The sequence below is a fragment of the Fusarium oxysporum genome, chromosome 10 (assembly GCF_000149955.1).
Source record: "Fusarium oxysporum f. sp. lycopersici 4287 chromosome 10, whole genome shotgun sequence".
Lineage (NCBI taxonomy): Eukaryota > Fungi > Ascomycota > Sordariomycetes > Hypocreales > Nectriaceae > Fusarium > Fusarium oxysporum.
In genome coordinates, this window is record NC_030995.1 from 2,246,753 (window position 1) to 2,265,265 (window position 18,513).

The 18,513-nt window shown below is 47.6% G+C and overlaps 4 protein-coding genes across 4 annotated transcripts; all 4 read left to right on the top strand.

Moving 5' to 3' along the window:
* Positions 1-346: 346 nt before the first annotated feature.
* FOXG_11717 (uncharacterized protein) lies at positions 347-9,708 on the top strand (the record flags this gene model as incomplete). The annotated part of the gene is made up of 2 exons (XM_018391437.1): positions 347-659; positions 710-9,708. 2 exons carry the CDS (start codon positions 347-349, stop codon positions 9,706-9,708), a joined length of 9,312 nt encoding a protein of 3,103 aa, XP_018250079.1.
* A 1,011-nt stretch (positions 9,709-10,719) lies between these two features.
* Positions 10,720-12,715, top strand: FOXG_11718 (uncharacterized protein). Its single transcript, XM_018391438.1, has 5 exons — positions 10,720-10,950; positions 11,017-11,314; positions 11,366-11,482; positions 11,540-11,934; positions 11,986-12,715. Exons 1-5 carry the CDS (start codon positions 10,822-10,824, stop codon positions 12,577-12,579), a joined length of 1,533 nt encoding a protein of 510 aa, XP_018250080.1. The 5' UTR covers positions 10,720-10,821; the 3' UTR covers positions 12,580-12,715.
* A 593-nt stretch (positions 12,716-13,308) lies between these two features.
* FOXG_11719 (uncharacterized protein) lies at positions 13,309-14,688 on the top strand (the record flags this gene model as incomplete). Its single annotated transcript, XM_018391439.1, has 1 exon — positions 13,309-14,688. The coding sequence occupies one exon, from the start codon at positions 13,309-13,311 to the stop codon at positions 14,686-14,688; it is 1,380 nt and encodes a 459-aa protein (XP_018250081.1).
* A 2,506-nt stretch (positions 14,689-17,194) lies between these two features.
* Positions 17,195-18,363, top strand: FOXG_11720 (uncharacterized protein; the record flags this gene model as incomplete). The annotated part of the gene is made up of 2 exons (XM_018391440.1): positions 17,195-17,309; positions 17,381-18,363. 2 exons carry the CDS (start codon positions 17,195-17,197, stop codon positions 18,361-18,363), a joined length of 1,098 nt encoding a protein of 365 aa, XP_018250082.1.
* Positions 18,364-18,513: the final 150 nt, after the last annotated feature.

Consider the following 18,513-nt stretch of genomic DNA (forward strand, 5'->3'; position numbering starts at 1 on the left):
CCAGGACACTCGGATTCTGAACCATACATCTTTGCATCAATATTGACACTTTTAACCCGTCTTGGTAATGGCATCTTGATAGCCTATATCCCGATTTGAAAGCATCGTTGACGTAGAGGAAAGCTTACCACTTCCTCAGCCAATAATCAAATTTGTAGCGGAACCTTGTTACGATAAAATTGACAACGGCAATTTATACAGCAGATAAGCTTTCAATATTAGCACTTTTGCCTTTCAGAACGTATTTGCATCTTCTTCAACACACTATAAAAGGCCCTGCCTCTTCGCCATTTCCTTTACAACATTCTTCCCCGACAAGAAAAACCAAATCCTTCATTACTTCACAATGGATGCATCTCACCAAACTCCAGTGCAGACAATGCTATGCACAGACGAGCAACTCGACTACCTATTTCACCATCTCATCTTACCCGCCAAGTTACCAGGGCATGATGATACCTTAGCATTAAACGAGGAATTCCTCATCAACTTCGTCATCCAAATCCTAGCGCGTTTCGGGGAATTATCAGGCGATGATGATGACCTTGTGGCAAAACACTGCATCTCCATGTTGAAGAACACACGGGATGCTCGAGATTCGAACGGGTACCTGGATTCTAGAAGTGTGCAGAACTCCTTGAAGAGGCTTTCAGAACAGGGTAAGTTCTGTAGCAAGCCTTAATCAATCCCATTACTGACGCAAGAACAGCGGACGCCGCCTCAATGTATCATATTACGGAACAGAATGCAGGTTTGATTATTCGAAGATTAGAGAGCTCATATTCTTTCCAGACCTTTGAGCTCTCTCCTACTAACAAAGCAGCTATGACGACGAAAGGTCGTCTTATTCGCGAGTTCCCCGCCACCGTGACAGAAGTCTCTGCCAAAGACTTCAACAATTCCTCATTTCAAGAGGTCTTGACCAAGACTCTTGTCAAGATGAGTCATCAGGCTGTTGCAGAAATGCAGCCCAAGGTCAAGAAGGCTCAGCAGATGCACAATGAGGAGCGCGATACAACAGATCCTCGCATTGTCACGGAGCTGTTAACAAGTTTTCTGCGAGGTGCTGGGACACCTGGTGAGATCAAGGCGATTCAGAAGAGGACGCGTGAAGAAGTTTCGTGGAATAATAGTAGAGATCCTTGGATGAGATCACCGCTATGGCTTCTTCTTCGTGTTGGCCTTCAACTCACCATGACGTGTCATCCACAAGGATCACTGGACCTTTACAAGCGCTTCATGGTGTTCTTGATAGCCCAAGCTCTTAAAGTTGCTTGTGAAAAGTCGTCATCTAGTGAGATGATTCATTTGATGATGGCCAAGATCTCGAGACGACTTTGCAAACTTGGGGATATTGAAGATGGAGCATGGATTCATATTATCAAGGATATCGTCTCATCGGCCTCTGTAAAGCTGAAGAAGAGATGGATCAATATCCAGAGACGAAACGAACAACCACTTGACCTCAATGCACTGGCCGAGTTCAACTACGAAGAACATACCGCTTTTTCGTTGCCTGAACTTGACACCTTCCTCGCAACTATCCCCCGGCGACAACATCTACCGACAACAAAGGAATTCAAAGCCAAGCCCATCGCTTTGGCCCTTGAGCCTCTTACCCTTCCCACTATCAATGGTTCTGTCAATAACGACAGCAAATCTTTCGAGCTCGCAGCCGTCGAGACCTGGGTACGGGGTAACCTCGACACATGGCTTGAACACCACTTAAGCAGCGAACAATCATGCCACGGTCTGAAGACACTGCTTGAGCATTACCACATGTCTGCGGAGAGATGGTATACAGGTCGTCCCGAGGGAATGTCAAGAATGCTTCTTACCCTTGGTGAGATCTGGGTAGCGATCGATAAGATGGCCATCCACCACAACCCTTTGATGTTGAAGTATCGACATGAGATTCCTCGAGAGGTCTTCAGCGATCTCTTACTTCATTCAAAGAGTGACATGGAGCGTTTAAATCGGTTAGAGGAATACCTCGAAGATCCATTCAGGAAACTAAAGCTATCGGCACTCTTATCCTACGGCCAACGACTATCCTTCGCCGTTGAGTACTTTCGACAATCACCCAAGCTCCAAGCGAAGAAAGAGCAGATCGAGCGCAATGCACAACAAGATCGCGATAAGAAAATAAAGCAGTTTCGGGAACTCAAAGCAAAGTACGACGCTATTATGAAGAAATACGACGACATGCAATGCGAGCAGGTCCTCCAAGTTCAACACGACGTGGAGTATTACGTCCATCCCAAGAATAAATGCAGACGCTGTGCTCTCCCCGCCAAAGCAAAGAAGCTCAAAATCGCGTCTCATGAGTGGCCTCTTTCTGCAGATGAGCTTGAGGCCCAAACTTCTGTTTTCGAGATGGACGTCCCCGTCACTTTTGCCGTATGGCGAGATGCTACAGTGTACTTCCTGGATAACATCTTGAGATTTGAATCGTCTAGCGCTGGAGACTATCCCCGTGCATCCTTCCCTTTGACGACATATAAACCACTGAGTCCCTGGTTTGAATCACAACGGCACAGAGTACAACTCCTCTCTGAGATTAAACCGCACTCTCAGACACATCGAAACCAGAAATCTATTGAAACATGTACTGAGGCTGATGTCTGTCTTAACAACGGTCTTCGCTTTCAGTATCATGACAGCTCTAGAAATACCTTTCTGTCTACCTTCAAACCAACGACAGATATCTCAAAGCGCTGCACCATCAAGCTTCCAAGCAGAGCTCATGCTTTGCAGAGATTCATGGCTCGGACATGGCGCTGTGAAAACGGCGAAACACCCAACCAGGCTATCGCGAGTCAGTCGGAGTGTCCAGAGTATATGTCCCTTGGAGAGTTTAAGGCTTTAGCTCTTTTGCCGTATGGATATCGACTTCAGTGGATGAACATCATTACGCAGCTTGCTATGCCGACGGTTGACTTCAATAAGCCTGAGACTGCGTTATTCCTACTTCAGATGATGCTACAAGCTGGCCCATTTCACAAAGACGAGACGACAAGACAAGCGCATACTCGACCGACAGAAGTGGAATTCGGTTCGCAGTTGCTGAAGTACTTGAATGAAAGCGTGTCAAGAGTTCAGGAGAATTGGGAGTCGTACACATCACTTTGCTCTTTCACCTGTTTGACTACTCGGCTTCTTGCCATCGCAGACAAGTCTCTGTCAACGCAAATTCTGGAGCTCATCACAAGATGCCGAAAGATCTCATACAAATGGGTGATGCATCTTTTGACAAAGGTCCAAGATATTGAGCATCGCACGCAACGGAAGGAATTTATCGAGGCGGCAATACACATTGCCCTTGTTTGCATCGAGACGTTCAATTTAGAGGGTGAACACTTTGAACAGGTGTTGGCCGATGAACAGCAAGCGTCTATACTATTGGAAACCTCGATCATCATCCATAACTATGCCGACCTTCAACATCTGCAGGGAGATGCACTGTATGGCATTATGCTCGACCGATACGAAATGACAATGCATAGAGCCCTACCTATTCTGGCGAACGAGATAGTCTCCAAGGGAAGTTTAAGCCTCGATTTAGTCATTAAGCGACGATGGCCTGATTTTGTACGAACCGGTGAATGGTCCTCAATCTCGGATCACTGGGTCACGACAGCTACTGGAAAGCTCCAAGTTCATATTAGCCTTCTCACAGGACAATTATTGGTCAATGGATCGCCCGTATCACGACTCCATCGACAGTATGAGACTCATCGAGAGTATCAGAAGCTATTCGGGTCTGCGACTATGGAAGTCGTGCCGAGCAACCTGCCGGGTATGAGCTTCTGTGCGACGAAAATGTTTCACGGGTATACAGTTCATCTTGGTATACAGACAAAGAAGCGCGTTGATGACCTTCTTGTACGTCTTTCCAAGAAGGGCTCGACGTTGGACTTGATACCATCGAGGACCCTCCAAGATCTTCTCCCCGACATCTTCGCTGATAATCACGTTCATTGGCTTGAGGAAGCGTCTGGAGATGTTGAGTTCTGCCAAGTCACTGACCCTTGGCCAAGCAAGAATATGGAGAGCTGGCACTTAAGAAAGTCCACTGACACATGGAAGCTATCACTTGGTAAGGAGAACGTGCTCGTTTCTCCATGGAGTGAGCTTGGGCAGCATATTTCGAATATCTTCTCACGTCTTCAGCCTGCTTCGGACCTTCATCTGGTTCTCCACCAAGAAAGCAAGGAACTTGGAATAAAGCTGCCAAAAATTCATCTTGAGTTCACGATCAGGTCAGGGACATCAAACATCAAGTCTCGACAATTCCGCGATATGGAGGTTGATCACGATCAGGCCATTGGAACTCTCATCGGACTTGAGAACAAACTCGTCCTACGACATTCCCATGACTCTCAAGTCAGATCAGCCATCATACCCGAAGGAAACGTGAGCTGTCGAATGTCCACTGGGCACGGTGTCGAGAATCACGCCGAGGTTTTTCTTGACCGTGAAACGGCAAGTCGAGTTCAAACTTACAGACTAGATCCCCTTCTTCGCAGAATCATACCCAACGACAAGGTAGAAAGCAAAATGTATCTTGCATACCTCCACGCTCTAACATCATACTGCCTCCAGGATCCCTTCATCCAGCGCACAGGAACTGAAGAGGCTCTCACTATTCTTGGTTCTGCCTCAATCAGAGCACCTACGGCCTTCTCCCAAGTGGCGTATACCATGCTGTCAAATATCGCCCAGTTATCGCCGAAGAGGTCATACTATCCCGCCGATCAACGGGAGATGCAGAACATCCGGTGGCGGAATGACTTGAGCTACATATTCCAAGATGACAGATTTGGGAAGGAAGTTCGAAACATTTTTGACAAATATCGCGAAGTCCAGTTCCTGTTTCCCAAGAACCCTCTCTCATGCTTAGAACAACACCGTTCGGTAGATGCGTTGGTGGATCGCGCCATTCTTCGAACATCTGGAAATCGAGTCTCTGGCTTTGGCGCTGAAGACTTCACGACTAAACATGATGTCAATTACGCATCAAGGGAGAAGAGTAAATCATCAGAAAGGTCTACACGTACCGCAGAGATGGCGTACCGAGTCTACAACAGGTCTGGCACCCTTTCGAGACCGGTATCTGGCAGGCTTGGCCACCGTCTCTTCAGTCTCATGACGGGCGACGAACGCGTCCACACCAGGGAGATCTTGCCGAAAAGCAGAATCGACTACGACTCCTCTTGGCTCCAAGGCCCCGCATCATACCTATCGTCTGTATGGTTTCAGCTTCACAATTCATTCAAGAAGTCAGTCACATGGTTCGACAAGTTCGAGCTGATGATGTGGATGGCCACAATGTCGTATTCCCCAGAGTACGATGCACAAGTCGGCCAGGCGCTGCTGTTGCTCACCCAGTTCCGATCCTTAGCTGACTGCAGACCACCCGCTGCATCATCATACAACCTATCAGCCGGATGTCACATCCGGGACGAGGACCTGCGTGCCGCGGTGGCACCGTATGTAGTCAGTTTCGCAAGCAGCCCTGACGCTATATCTGCTCGTCGTTTCGACGAGAAGGGCAGCGAGGTTGGGCAAAGAAGAAGAGAAGACTACAGAAAGAAGAGCTTCAAAGCTGTTGATAGTTTTGTAAAGCACCTGAAACGACAATGGCCTACAGATGATCCAGAAGAGCCGGAAGATCCGAACATGGAGTTGGCGACGTATATCAAGATGGGACCTGCCGTGGAAAGTGCCTTTGGAAAGTGGAACCAGTGGCTGAAGAATCTTCGCTTGAAGCAGCATCTGGAAATGGTTGCTTCTTACATGAGAGACGCACCGTCGGGTGAGTTCACACAAGTACCACCAGCACTACCAAGGACGTTAATTCCCACGAAGAGATCGGGCTCGAGATTCGTGGCTACTTCAGACCTGTTCTCGTCATCAGGCGTGTTGCACCACAAGACTCCTCCAGCATTAGCTCGACTGCTCATGAACTCAGAGAGGGACAGACATAGCAGCAAGCTCAGTGGTATCATTGGCAACCTTGATTCCAAAGCCCAGCTTGACTATGAGCACAGGTATCTGAGAGAGCTGAAGGATAGTCTTTCAAGCTTAGACGGCCATGTTGAATACGAGCTGAAGATGGAACAGCTTCGAAAGCTCCCGGACCTACTCCTGCACCACTTGGAGAAATGCGAATCTCACCTAACAAGGCTTCATGATTATCTAATCTCTTCCCTCTCGCCTTCAAGCACACTCCCGCACACAACGTCTGATGTCCTTGAAGAAGCCGGATTCCTTCCTAGGATGTCACCTACTCAGATCCTGCAACAGCTGAGACCACCGCAATGGAAGAGTCTTTCTGCGGGATGGAAAGAAAGCTTAATTCACTACGGAATTGCCATTACCGCAATGCAACGAGCCAAACGCCTAATTCGGTTCCAGTCCAGTCACGTCGATCTCATTCGTGAACTTGAAAACGGTGGCCATCAAAGCTGGAGCCCCTATGACCACCCAGAGTGGCTACTACTGGAGAGCGAGAGCGAACATATGATTCGCGATGTTCAGCAGCAGATCGCTGAACAGATGATCAATCCTCCCGAGAACCAAAACTCAGTGATGCAGCTTAACATGGGCGAAGGAAAGTCAACAGTCATCGTGCCCATCGTCGCTACAGCTCTTGGAGATGGATCGAAGCTGGTTCGAGTCATTGTCGCAAAGCCACAGGCGAAGCAGATGCATCAGATGTTGATCTCGAAGTTATCAGGACTCCTTGATCGACCAGTGTATTTGTTCCCCTTCTCTCGAGACACCAAGATGGATCTCCGAACGGCACATGCTATCCAGCGTCTGATGAAACGATGTATGGAGGAAGGTGGTGTCTTGATGGTTCAGCCCGAGCACCTACTTTCGTTCCAACTGATGGAGGTGGAATCTCGAATCAGGGGAAATATGGAAGTCGCGGAAGCAATGTCGCAGACAAGGAATCTTTTTGGTCGCTCCTCTCGAGATATCGTTGACGAGAGTGATGAGAATTTCAGTGTCAAGTTCGAACTCATCTACACTCTTGGAAAGCAACGGCCGATTGAACATAGCCCTGATAGATGGGTTGTCATCCAAGAAGTCATGGGCCTCGTTGCCAAAGCTGGAGCGGACGTCAAGTCCAAGTACCCACATTCCATTGAATTCGACGCTCGGCATGTTGGAAGATATCCCCGCTTACGAATCTTACGCCCTGATGCTGAAGCTGAAATATTCAACCGTGTCACCGAGGCAGTTTGTGATACTGGCATGGCTGGGTTCCCTATTGCACGCCAGCCCAGACGCATCCGAGATGCAGTTCAACGGTACATTTCCCAGCCTGAGCCAACAGCTGCCGACATCGAAGCCGTAGAGACAAGCTCCCTCTGGAACGAAATGACAAGCAGAAACATCCTTCTCCTCCGTGGACTCTTTGCAGGAGGAATCCTTTCATTTGCACTGGGAAGTAAGCGTTGGAGAGTGAACTACGGTGTCGATCACAACAGAGAGAAGATAACCAAATTGGCGGTTCCCTTCCGAGCAAAGGATAACCCAACTCCGCGATCTGAGTTCAGTCAGCCTGACGTGGTGATTACGCTCACTTGTCTGAGTTATTACTACAGCGGCCTTGACGATGATGCCTTGTTCGCGGCGTTTGAATTGCTTAGTCGATCGGACAATGCCACTCAGGAGTACCAAGATTGGGTCAAGACTGCACCATTGCTACCACAAGCCTTCAGGAACCTAGAGGGAGTCAATCTGAGGGATCGGGTGCTGTGCACTACGGAGATATTTTCTCACGTACGATATTCTAAAGCGGCGGTTGATTACTACCTGTGTCATCTGGTATTCGCGAAGGAGTCTAAGGAATTCCCACACAAGCTTTCAGCTTCCGGTTGGGACCTTGGTAAGAAGAAGGATAATCCCACTACAGGATTCAGTGGAACCAACGACTCGCGATATGTTCTGCCACTTGACGTCAAACAGCTCGACTTACCGCAGCAGAAGCATACAAACGCGCTTGTCCTAGAATACCTGCTCCAGCCAGAGAATGGAATCTCATTGATGCCCCAAGAAGCAAAGGGTACCACTGTAGATACCAGTCTCCTTCTGCAGATGGTTTCCAACATGAGCCCTAATACCCGAGTTATTCTCGACGTTGGCGCCCAAGTCGTCGACCTTACTAATGAGGAATTTGCGAAACAATGGCTAGCCTGCTACCAGGATCATAACTCTACACAAGCTGTGGTGTTCTTCAACGACAACGACGAAATCGTTATTATTGACCGTTCCGGCAAGATCGAAGACTTCCAGACATCCCCGTTCTCCCAGCAGCTGGACAGGTGTCTTGTTTTCCTGGACGAGGCACATACCCGCGGAACAGATCTGAAGTTTCCTGCCAACTATCGTGCTGTGGTCACTCTTGGTGCTGGTCTGACGAAAGATAGGTTGGTTCAAGCTTGTATGCGGATGCGAAAGCTTGGGAAGGGACAGACAGTGGAGTTCTGCATTCCTTGGGAGATTGAGCAGAAGATCGTTCAGCTCAAGGGTGAAGATGCCTCTAGCAGGGATGGAATCTCTGTCTCTGATGTCCTTTGCTGGGCTATCACTGAGACATGTCTTGACCTGAAGAGGGCTATGCCCCTGTGGCTTACACAGGGTGTTAGGTTCTCCAAGCAAGAAGCCCTCTGGTCCCGTCTCTCTGACAATGATACCAAGTCTGACGAGTTTCTCGAGGAGGAAGGGCAGAGCTTGACTGAGAGGTATCGTCCCGAGAAAGGTCTCACAAACTGTTCTTCACTCACAGAAGAGCTGAACGACTCCGCCGCAAGGGTCTTCAAGTCCCGGTGTGAAGACTTTGGTCTGGAAAGACTTCACACTTGCTCTCTGCAAGAAGAGCAAGAACGAGAGCTGGCTCCAGAGACACAGCACGAGCGCCAAGTCGAAAAGGTCCCTGCCCTGAAGCCAGACACCCATAGTGTCAATAGGCTTCTGCAGGAGTGGATAGCAGATGGCTCGTTCCCAGAGTCATCTACCGCCTTCCGAGCTGTCATGAAACCCGCGTTTCACAGTCTGAATAAGACGTCGGCAGCTGTCCACTTTGACGTCAAGGAGTTCCCGGAGACGGTATGGGTGAGTATGGACTTTGCCCATACTGTTAAAGGTGTGTTTAGTGGTAAAAGCTACTCGGACACTTATCAACGCCCTGTACAGTGGGTGTTGACTGGTAAGAACGAAGAGGGTGCTTTTCGAATGGTTGTTATAAGTCCATTCGAGGCCCAGCACTTTCTTCCTCTTATCGAAGAGTCAGAGCATGTCTCTTTGCACCTTTACGCTCCGAGGGTCAACCTTGGTTTTCGATCGCTGGACGACCTTCAGCTGTATTCTGTGGGGAAGAAGGTCGTGGAAGAGATACCGAGAGACATCATCACGTTTCTCAATCTCTTCGCTGGGCAGCTTTACCTCTCGTCGTTTGAGGACTACAAGCTTGTCTGTGGCTTGCTGGGTTTGGCATGGGATGCTGCGGACGATGGTGCGGCTGGTGGTAGTGGGAGCCAATGTGGTTTCACGAAGAGCCCTGCGGCGTTCCTGAAGGAGCTTTTGGAAAAGGTTAGACAGGACTGTGGGACTATTGACAAGACGGATATGGGAAGGGTTATTGAAGGTGTGCGCTTGGTGGAGGGTGACTTTAATAGTAGGCATGCTATTTAGTTTCGGTGTGTGGTATGTGGCTTATTGTATGCTCAAGTAAGATTTAAAGTATACACAAAGGGAAAGTAAGTAGATATCAAGGTTGAATGTCATCTGTTTTAAAGTCGTCACAGGACACACAATGAGATCTCCAGGGTGAAATCGTAAAGCTAGAAACACGCTCTTGTTTCCACCATGCCAGACACTAAAATACGTCCCAAACAGGAAAACGATAGGGCTGAAATAAACTTCAGTCTCGGTAAGGAGGTCCTGAAGCTAAAAGGTAATTAATTACCGAGTAGTTATCCCTTGAGGTGGAGGATCGTTTCAAACCTTTCTTACAGGTTCAGCCAATGGCGTGCAGCGCACTATGCACTGGAAGGGCTGGTTTAGTTGACCCCCACTCTTGGGCTCTGCGCTTGCAATCTCACTCACACGTCAGACTGAAATACATAAATTGAGAACAGAGAGTATTAATTATATAGGCCATGAAGAGCAGCCATGTAGTTACTCTCTCATCCCAATGGTAACAAGTACAACAACAAGCATGTACATCAAGGACAGTCAATCCAGACGCCAGTTACCAGCTCAATGTTGGGCTGCCGAGATGCACATGAGGACAGTTCTCCCCCATGCCGAAACCCAACTTTGTACTCCGTACAAAATACCATCTTGCCTCCCGCATAAAACAAGTTTCTCCTGTTGCCTCTACCAATGCTCAGCAGCCTCGAAGAAATTTCAGGATATCCACTCGTTCTTGTTATGAGTAAGGCGCGCGATGCAAGCATCAGCTGTCAGGTCTATCAACTCAAAATAACACTCTCATAGTTCTTGTCACCTAAAGTCTGGCTCAATGAGAACTAGGTCGCATGGGCTAGTGCTTACTTTTGGAGGCTTTAATATGCAGCTATTTGTAGATCCCGAGCGTAGATGCGTCAAAAGCCCTCAATTGGCTATTCTAGAACCAAAAGCGGGCTTCTAATTGAGAGAGCGGCCGCCGTGTTACATCGCTATGCGGTAAATCAGCAGTCAGCAATTTGTCAGCCCCAGGAGTGCAGAGTCACAACCACAAAACATGAGCAACGTGAATCTCAAGTTGTATTTCTTTAGGATTGAAGAGACTGCACAGTGATAATGTGGCCATTGGATCTGCCCTTGGTACGAGTGGTAATTTTCGTCGCGTTTGCCATCTGGCTGCACTTTATCATCAAGACTTTGCTCCGACCATCCTTCTCAGAGTTGCGGCATCTTCCAGGACCGAAAGTAAGTTTTCGTCTTCGCGACCCAGCCGTTATGCTTGTGATACATTCAGTATACTAACATGACAAGGGCCATCAATTCTTAGTTGGCCACGCCTTGCGCATTCTCCGTGGGTCGGGACCAAATGAACTCTATCTCCAGTGGATGCAGCGGTGGCCGAAGGCACCGTTCATACGATGTCTTTCCTGGCTCAACTCGGAGGTGCTCCTCGTCAACAATATAGAGACATGTCGCGAGGTCCTCCAAACCAATGCTTACCGCTTCGCGAAACCGGCGTTCTTTCATACGCTTGTCGGAGAGTTTCTGGGCGTCGGTCTGCTTTTCAGCGTTGGTAACCAGCACAAGCGGTTGAGACGTATCATAACAGGTAAGACCTCTCTTTCGTGAAAGTTATGATCATGAATACTAACTGTAATAGGGCCTCTATCTCGTCCAAGCATTCGGAAGCTATTCCCAACGTTCATGACATACTCTCGCAAGTTGAATAGTGAAATTGATGCTGCGATCCAACAAAACAGCAACGGCGTCTTGGAAAGTACGTATACACTTGGTGAATTCGCTTCTCGGTCATCATCTGACAATCTCCTATCAGTCGAAGATCTGTTTACAAGAGTGACACTTGATATCATCGGTGTTTCGCTAGTTGGTAAGGAACTTCGAGACTTTCGCTCAAAAGTCTCGCCTTTATCATTTGAGCAATGCTACAATGGGATATTGGCACAGCCACTTGCTGGCCAAATTATAAGTTTCATCAATCCCTTCATCCCACTCCGTTGGCTACCTGTATCCGCAAATCTGAACTTTATCAAGGCCAAATCTGCTCTGAAGGGCATGATGACAGAACTGATTGAGCAGCGGACATCCGAGGTTGCAAAAGCAAAGCAGTTGGGTACAGACAGTGGACTATCGGATGATTTGTTGACGAGAATGATTGAAGCAAGTTCTGTTGAGAATCAGAAGTTGTCTAAAGATGAGTTGATCGATATCGTACGCAACTGCCCTGGCCTCCATCGGTAATATCACTGACCGGAATCGCAGACTATGCAGGTCATCGCAGCGGGGCATGAGACTACAGCTAGTGCTCTTTTATGGACAACATATGCCCTTTCCAAAGATCAAAAGTCTCAAAATCGATTAAGGACTGAGATATACAGCATGAATGCCACCGACATGACCGCCAAGTCGATAGACGAACTTCCATACCTCGACAACGTCATTCGAGAAGCTCTTCGCGTGTACTCGCCTACTCTAATCATCCCGTGGGAAGCACTTGAGGATATCGACATAGCAGGCGTCAGGATCCCAAAAGGGACCACGGTTCAGCTCGTTCCAGCAATGACGCAACTGAACCCCGAGATCTGGGGTCCCGACGTGGAGACCTTCAACCCCGATCGATGGGACCGTCTCTCTGGTGATGCTTTGAGCCCATACGCCATGGAGACATTCTCAAATGGACCTCGAATATGTCCCGGAAAAGCTTTGGCTTTGCTGAATATGAAGATCTTGTTGGTTGGGTTGATCAGAGACTTTAAGATCGAGAGTGTTGGAGATGAGGAGATGGAGTTCAGAAACCCGAGCTTGACCTTGAAATCGACGATGACAGTTCGATTTAAGGTACAACGCGAGGGATAAAAGGAGTCTCATGATTAGCAATGACCCAGGGAGGGTTTGACATAGTGGAGTAGGGACAGTAGCAGGTACATATGCAATACAACAGACCTGGTCATTCAGAGACCCAACGCTACAATGCATAAGGCTCATGCAAGCTAATACTGAATACTGCCGTCTCACCGCTGATATAAGTCTCCCTTCTCGCACGGCCTTGCCATGAGATGCCATCAATCATGTTCTAGACCATCAATGCAGCGAAAGTTCAGTTAGTACGTTGGATCGGAAAAGAGTAAAATGCATAATTGAGAGAGGCGATATTTCTGACAGGGATAAAACTATTAAAGCAGAAGTTCTCAGTCTCTTAACTAAAATTAGAAGCTGAAAACATCAAGTCATCAGCAGACCGCCAAGTCATCAGCTACTGCTGTAATTCCAAACAGGCCACTACCAAATTAAGCATCAATTCTCAAGCTTATCTGCGGGCCAGACCGCCTTGGCGAATGCTTATGCCAAACCTTGTTGGTAACTGCCAATATTCTCAGCACTAATGTCGGACCATCAGAAGTCCCATCAGCACTAAGCATTCAGCTCGAAATATGAAACCCGTTTGGGAAGCTTTATTTTTCATGGTGAAACCCGACTTCTTTATAACACCTGGCCAGGTCATCACTTTTGAATATTCCATTCTCTTATCTTTTTTTCATCCATAGACAGCGTTCTACTTTGTTGCTTGCGTGCTTCGTTTTCGCCATGTCGGACGCCGGTCGAGAAACTCCAGTGGAAATAAAGCCACTTCCGCAGGCCCAGACTAGACAGAACTTCTCAGGCCTTGACACTCCCCCGAACCAGCAGTACCTGCCCTCGCCTTCGCCTCCAGTAAGTGACGGCATGAATGATAGCAACTATTTCAGCGGTCCCAGGGACCTCCGAGGACATTCCAAATGGCCACTTATCCTTCAACTCCACGGCTCAATCATGCCATCGCTCATCATCCCTCTTTTCCTCGTCGCCTGCTGGTCTACTGCTATAACCGTGATCTCCAAGAAAGTTCACGATCTCAGCGTCAATTCCGTTCTTCTCACCATCCTCGGTTTCGTCGTCGGTCTCAGTCTCTCCTTTCGATCATCGACTGCATATGAGCGATACGCCGAGGGTCGCCGATACTGGGGAATGTTAGCCACGGCATCTCAAACTCTCGGACGAATCATCTGGATCCATGCTTCGGATACCGGTGCTAATGGTCAAGATACTCGTGAGCTGCTCGTCAAGAAGCTCGGAGCATTAAAGCTCATCGCTGGATTTGCTGTTGCACTGAAGCATACACTTCGATTTGAGCACTGTGCAAGTCAACCTGATATGCAGCCTTACATTGCTCACCTCGACACATTCTCTGGACGTACAACAGCCATGCCGAAGCGAAGAGTTACCAACTTCAAACAGGTGGCCGGTGAATATCTAGGTCTCTCATTCGCTCAGAGTGATCCCCGCAAGCACCTTAAGAGAGCCGAGGAGCACCAGGGTAATCTCCCGCTTGAGATACTGAATCACCTGGCTATTTCTGTCGACTGCCTCGTTGCAAACAAGCAGCTATCCGTCGCCATCCACCAAACTGTCGCGTATAATCACATCACTATGCTGAATGATGTAGCAGTCGGGTGTGATCGAGTGCTCAATACCCCTTTACCTATCGCCTACACAATCGCCATCAGTCAGATTACATTCGTGTATGTCATGCTGTTACCTTTTCAGTTGACAGGCCCTCTTGGCTGGATAGCCATACCCGCTACCATCACAGCAGCATACATCATCTTCGGTCTATTGTTCATTGGTCAGGAGATCGAGAATCCGTTTGGTCGCGATGTCAACGACCTGCCACTTGAGACTTTCTGTGATCAAATTGCTACCGATCTTGACATTACAGCCTCATTCGACCGCCGTGGTGCTGACCACTTTTTACTTAATGGAACACCGCTGTATCCTGTCAGTGCTGCGTTGGGCAATGCTTGGATGGATAGTAGTGAGGAGAAGATGAGGGAAGCGATCAAGACTAAGCCACATGTTCTGTTCAACTGGAGACGCCAGAGGACTCGTGGCAATACCACGAAGGAGATGGATGGGAACATCGTGTAGACGCTCATCGCATACATGACCTCCACACGGGTCAGCTGGTCAGGTCAACTTCAGATACCAGAGACTTGTTTACTTCGAATCACGGTGACAATCCGTTCAAATAGTAACTGTTGAATGCAAAGTGTCCCCCTTTGTCCAGCAGATAGTTTCATTCACTGAGGTCTTTGAGAGTTGGTGCGCTGCCATCGCATGCTCAAGACGTCAATAGATGGACACGGATTGTAAGGTACAGCGACGACGAGAGCCCATCCTTCAATAGTTACAGTTCTTTTACTTGAGGGGACCGAGATACGCATCAATTACTTTGGCACAGTCATCAGAACCAGATCTCCTATCACAAGAACGCACGCATCTCTGGCAAATGAGCTTAACAATTTAATATAGTATAATTTTACTCTTAACCTTTCTCTGACTAATGCCCGTCTATATACTATCAATCAGAGGCTTAAAGCCAAAGTGTCTAATGTCTTATAAGCCATAGTAGCATCTACCCTCTCCACTATCCTCTGTAACCAGGCATCGCCTAATTTACATTCAGACTTAGGGTCGAGACTATTCAACAGACGCAACAGTCTCGGTTCACGAAACGGTCGGTTTGTTCACTGTCCTCATACTACTTATACTAAATGCCCATATAGCTTCCATATGTATCAAAACTTTAGGGTTCTCAAAGTCTACTGTTCGAGACTCTTTCAACTACGTCTGCGTCTAATTACTTGAGCGTGACATTGGCCTTTTCGCATCCCTTTCCAAGTATATAAGTCCGACGATGTCTGCGTTTCCGGAGGCCGCTCATCCGTGATTTCTATCTCTTCCCTCAGAGAAAATAATGCCTTTACCGTATTGTCGAACTGTAATACACAGGTTCGGCACCAGGACATGCTGGCCTACTGCAATCCCCTGAATGGCCTGGCGCTGAGCGAGGTCTTACCTGTAATGCAGAAGACATCCCTGCAAGTCACAAAGAGCGGCGTGCTCCTTCTTTCCATTTTTCAGCAACAGCCTAAGCCATTTAACAAGGCAGTAAAAGCCGTCTCGCAGGACGGTATCCAGGAAGTAAAGGACTATATCCCTTACCGCAGAAGTCGAACCAAGGATGCATCGCACTATATTTATAGTAGACTTTTTAATAGTACACTGGGTTAGCTTTCAAAGAGACTTTGTACTTAGTTAAAATAGAACTAACTATCCAAGCAAGTCCAGAACAGAAAAAGGTTAACCTGATGGTTTATGCAAGAATACGAAAATGGAAAATAGATATTCACGTGACTACGCGTGAGCTTGGCGTCTAGCATAGCCCGGGTCTGAGGGAATGAAAGGTTGTATCGTGCATTTGACAGACCATAAGGCTGAGGTACAGTCTGACGTGGAGGGAGAGTGTATGGGGTACCCAAGTCGAGAACCTTCGTGGGACGAACCAAGATAATCAAAGTATTTGTCAATCCTGCTATGTTTTTTGCCTTGGCGGTGTAGTTGAAGACGGAAGTAGATCATACCACTATTCTACGATCGTAACCTTGTCTCAATGTATGCATAAAGACTATTAACTGCAACTCACTCAGGCAACTCTTTGAACTCTATCCTTTTATAATACTGGTCCGCCACTGCCCTACTTCTTGTAGTTAGAACGATAAATACCAAAGGCAATCTCTCAAGATAGTCCCAAATGAGTTCTCGGAGGGATAAGTGGAAGCCTATACCATCAAAGACAAGAAACTTCCTAGTAGGTTTTATGCTTTTTAGCTCTAAGAAAATAGAGTTAATAAGCATAGAATAGTGTTTATTATAGCCAGCACTACTCTCTGATATTATGGCACCTAAGCCATTGGCAGCTCTTAGAACGCCGAGGATGCTTAGCTTGAAGACTTTATTGGTTACTCTCGCGGTCCAGAAAATAGTGTTGTTCGGGTGTTTTTCCCACTGCTATGCCTTAGAAGGCTGCTCGCCGCCCAGACTATTCCCCCTCGCCATGCCCAGAGTACCCACCAAGCTACCAGCGTTGGCCTCATCATCATCGATATTAGCGACATAAGCCCTTTTAATAATGCATTCTTCTGTCCATCACCATGTGCTATAATCGATGTGAGATAACGAATGTCTGGCCGCATATATTATCATCTGGCATAGACTATCCTGAAATTATAGTAAGACCAGCTGTTAATATTATTTAAGCATACCGGGAACCCATTCAAAGACCTAATACGGCGAAATGTGCCTTTATATGCTGGGAAAGACGCAAAGCTAGCCAATCTTTCGAGTCAGTAGAGTAGTTGAGTCAATCTTAGCTTAGAGATCCAACCTGCTTATATCATCCTCTGATAAAGCACGGTGGATACTTCGGCCGAAAGTACGGCCCCACACCGAGGACGACGAACATTACCATAGGTACAAAGATATTAAAATAGAAAATCGTATAAGAAGCTCATCTCTGTTCAAACAATCCCACTATTCAACCAACGACCTTTCATTTCTACACACCAGAATTTTAACTTGATTCCTATCGACCATGGCCGCAATAACATTGGCTCTGTGTAGTCTGCTGGGAGGAGCCCTCTCCTGCGGCCTTGCCCTCCCGCCTTCACATCTGCTTGCTGGTCGAGATGGTACATTCTACGAGAAACGTAGGTTCCACTGAATTAAATGCCCTCGCTGAGAACACTTTTTATCTACACGATTCTGACTACTTGGACAGGCGACACTTTACATCCAATCAACCCCAACAATGATGTCCACTGGACTGTCGCGCAGAACACACGCCAAATGCAGTCTGCGGATGATGCTTTTATTGCCCGAGACTTTGCTCATTTCAACCACCATCCCAACTCGACAATGTATTATACTGGTGGCGTCATCATGAATCTCACGGAGCACATTGAGGATCTTCGCCTTACCTTCTCAACCTACTCCGATGCTGCTCCCCATAATCACAACTACCGAGTTATCTTTGGCGAAGGTGACTGGACAGTTGCTTTGGCCAAGGCCGGCGGGATTAACGATGGTCCTTTGTCTGATCTATCTGGAAATTGGCTGCCACCCACTGAGAGAACTGTCTCATTTGATCTCATGACCATCGCTCGTTGGAATGGCGGCTTGATGATGGAAGAGTATCTATGGTCTGATGCTGTCTCGACGTTTCGCCAACTCGGCCTACTTCCAGTGCCACCAGAGTCTGATCTTCCAGACATTGAACTCAGCCCTTATACCGCTCCAATCTCAACAAACCCCAAAGTTGATGGTTCTGCTGCTAATAAAGCAAAAATGGCCGAGTCTGATGACGCACTGAACAGCGGTAAATTTGACGCCAAGAGCTTGCATTTGTCGCCCGATCTCAAGGTTTATGGCCTCACAGATCAACCTCTCAATGTGCAAGGTTTCGTCAAGCAGCTCAAGGTCCTCAAGCAAGCTTTTCCGGATTTACATCTAGAGAACAGACCCTACAGACAGGTTGTTGCTCAAGGCGATTGGACTGCGACTGTTGCTATGCTCAGTGGCACATTCAAGGGACCCTTGACCTTGCCGCTCTATCTTGCGTCTGCGCCTATTAAACCTAATGGGAAGAAGTTCGACCTTCTCCACTATACAATCTGCCGTTGGCAGAATGGCAAGATTGTGGAAATGCGTGTCAATGTCGATACTTTTGGCATTATTGGGGCTCTGGGCATATCTCTCTCTTGAAACTGAGTTCTTGAAACTTCAACCATACTGAGCCAACCAGGAGTCTTTGTATTCCTATCTCATTCAATTCTTTTATCTATGTTTTTATCTTCTCACTTCTCCAACAAGGCAGACTTCCATTTATCAGACTCTCCATATAGTTCTATTTTA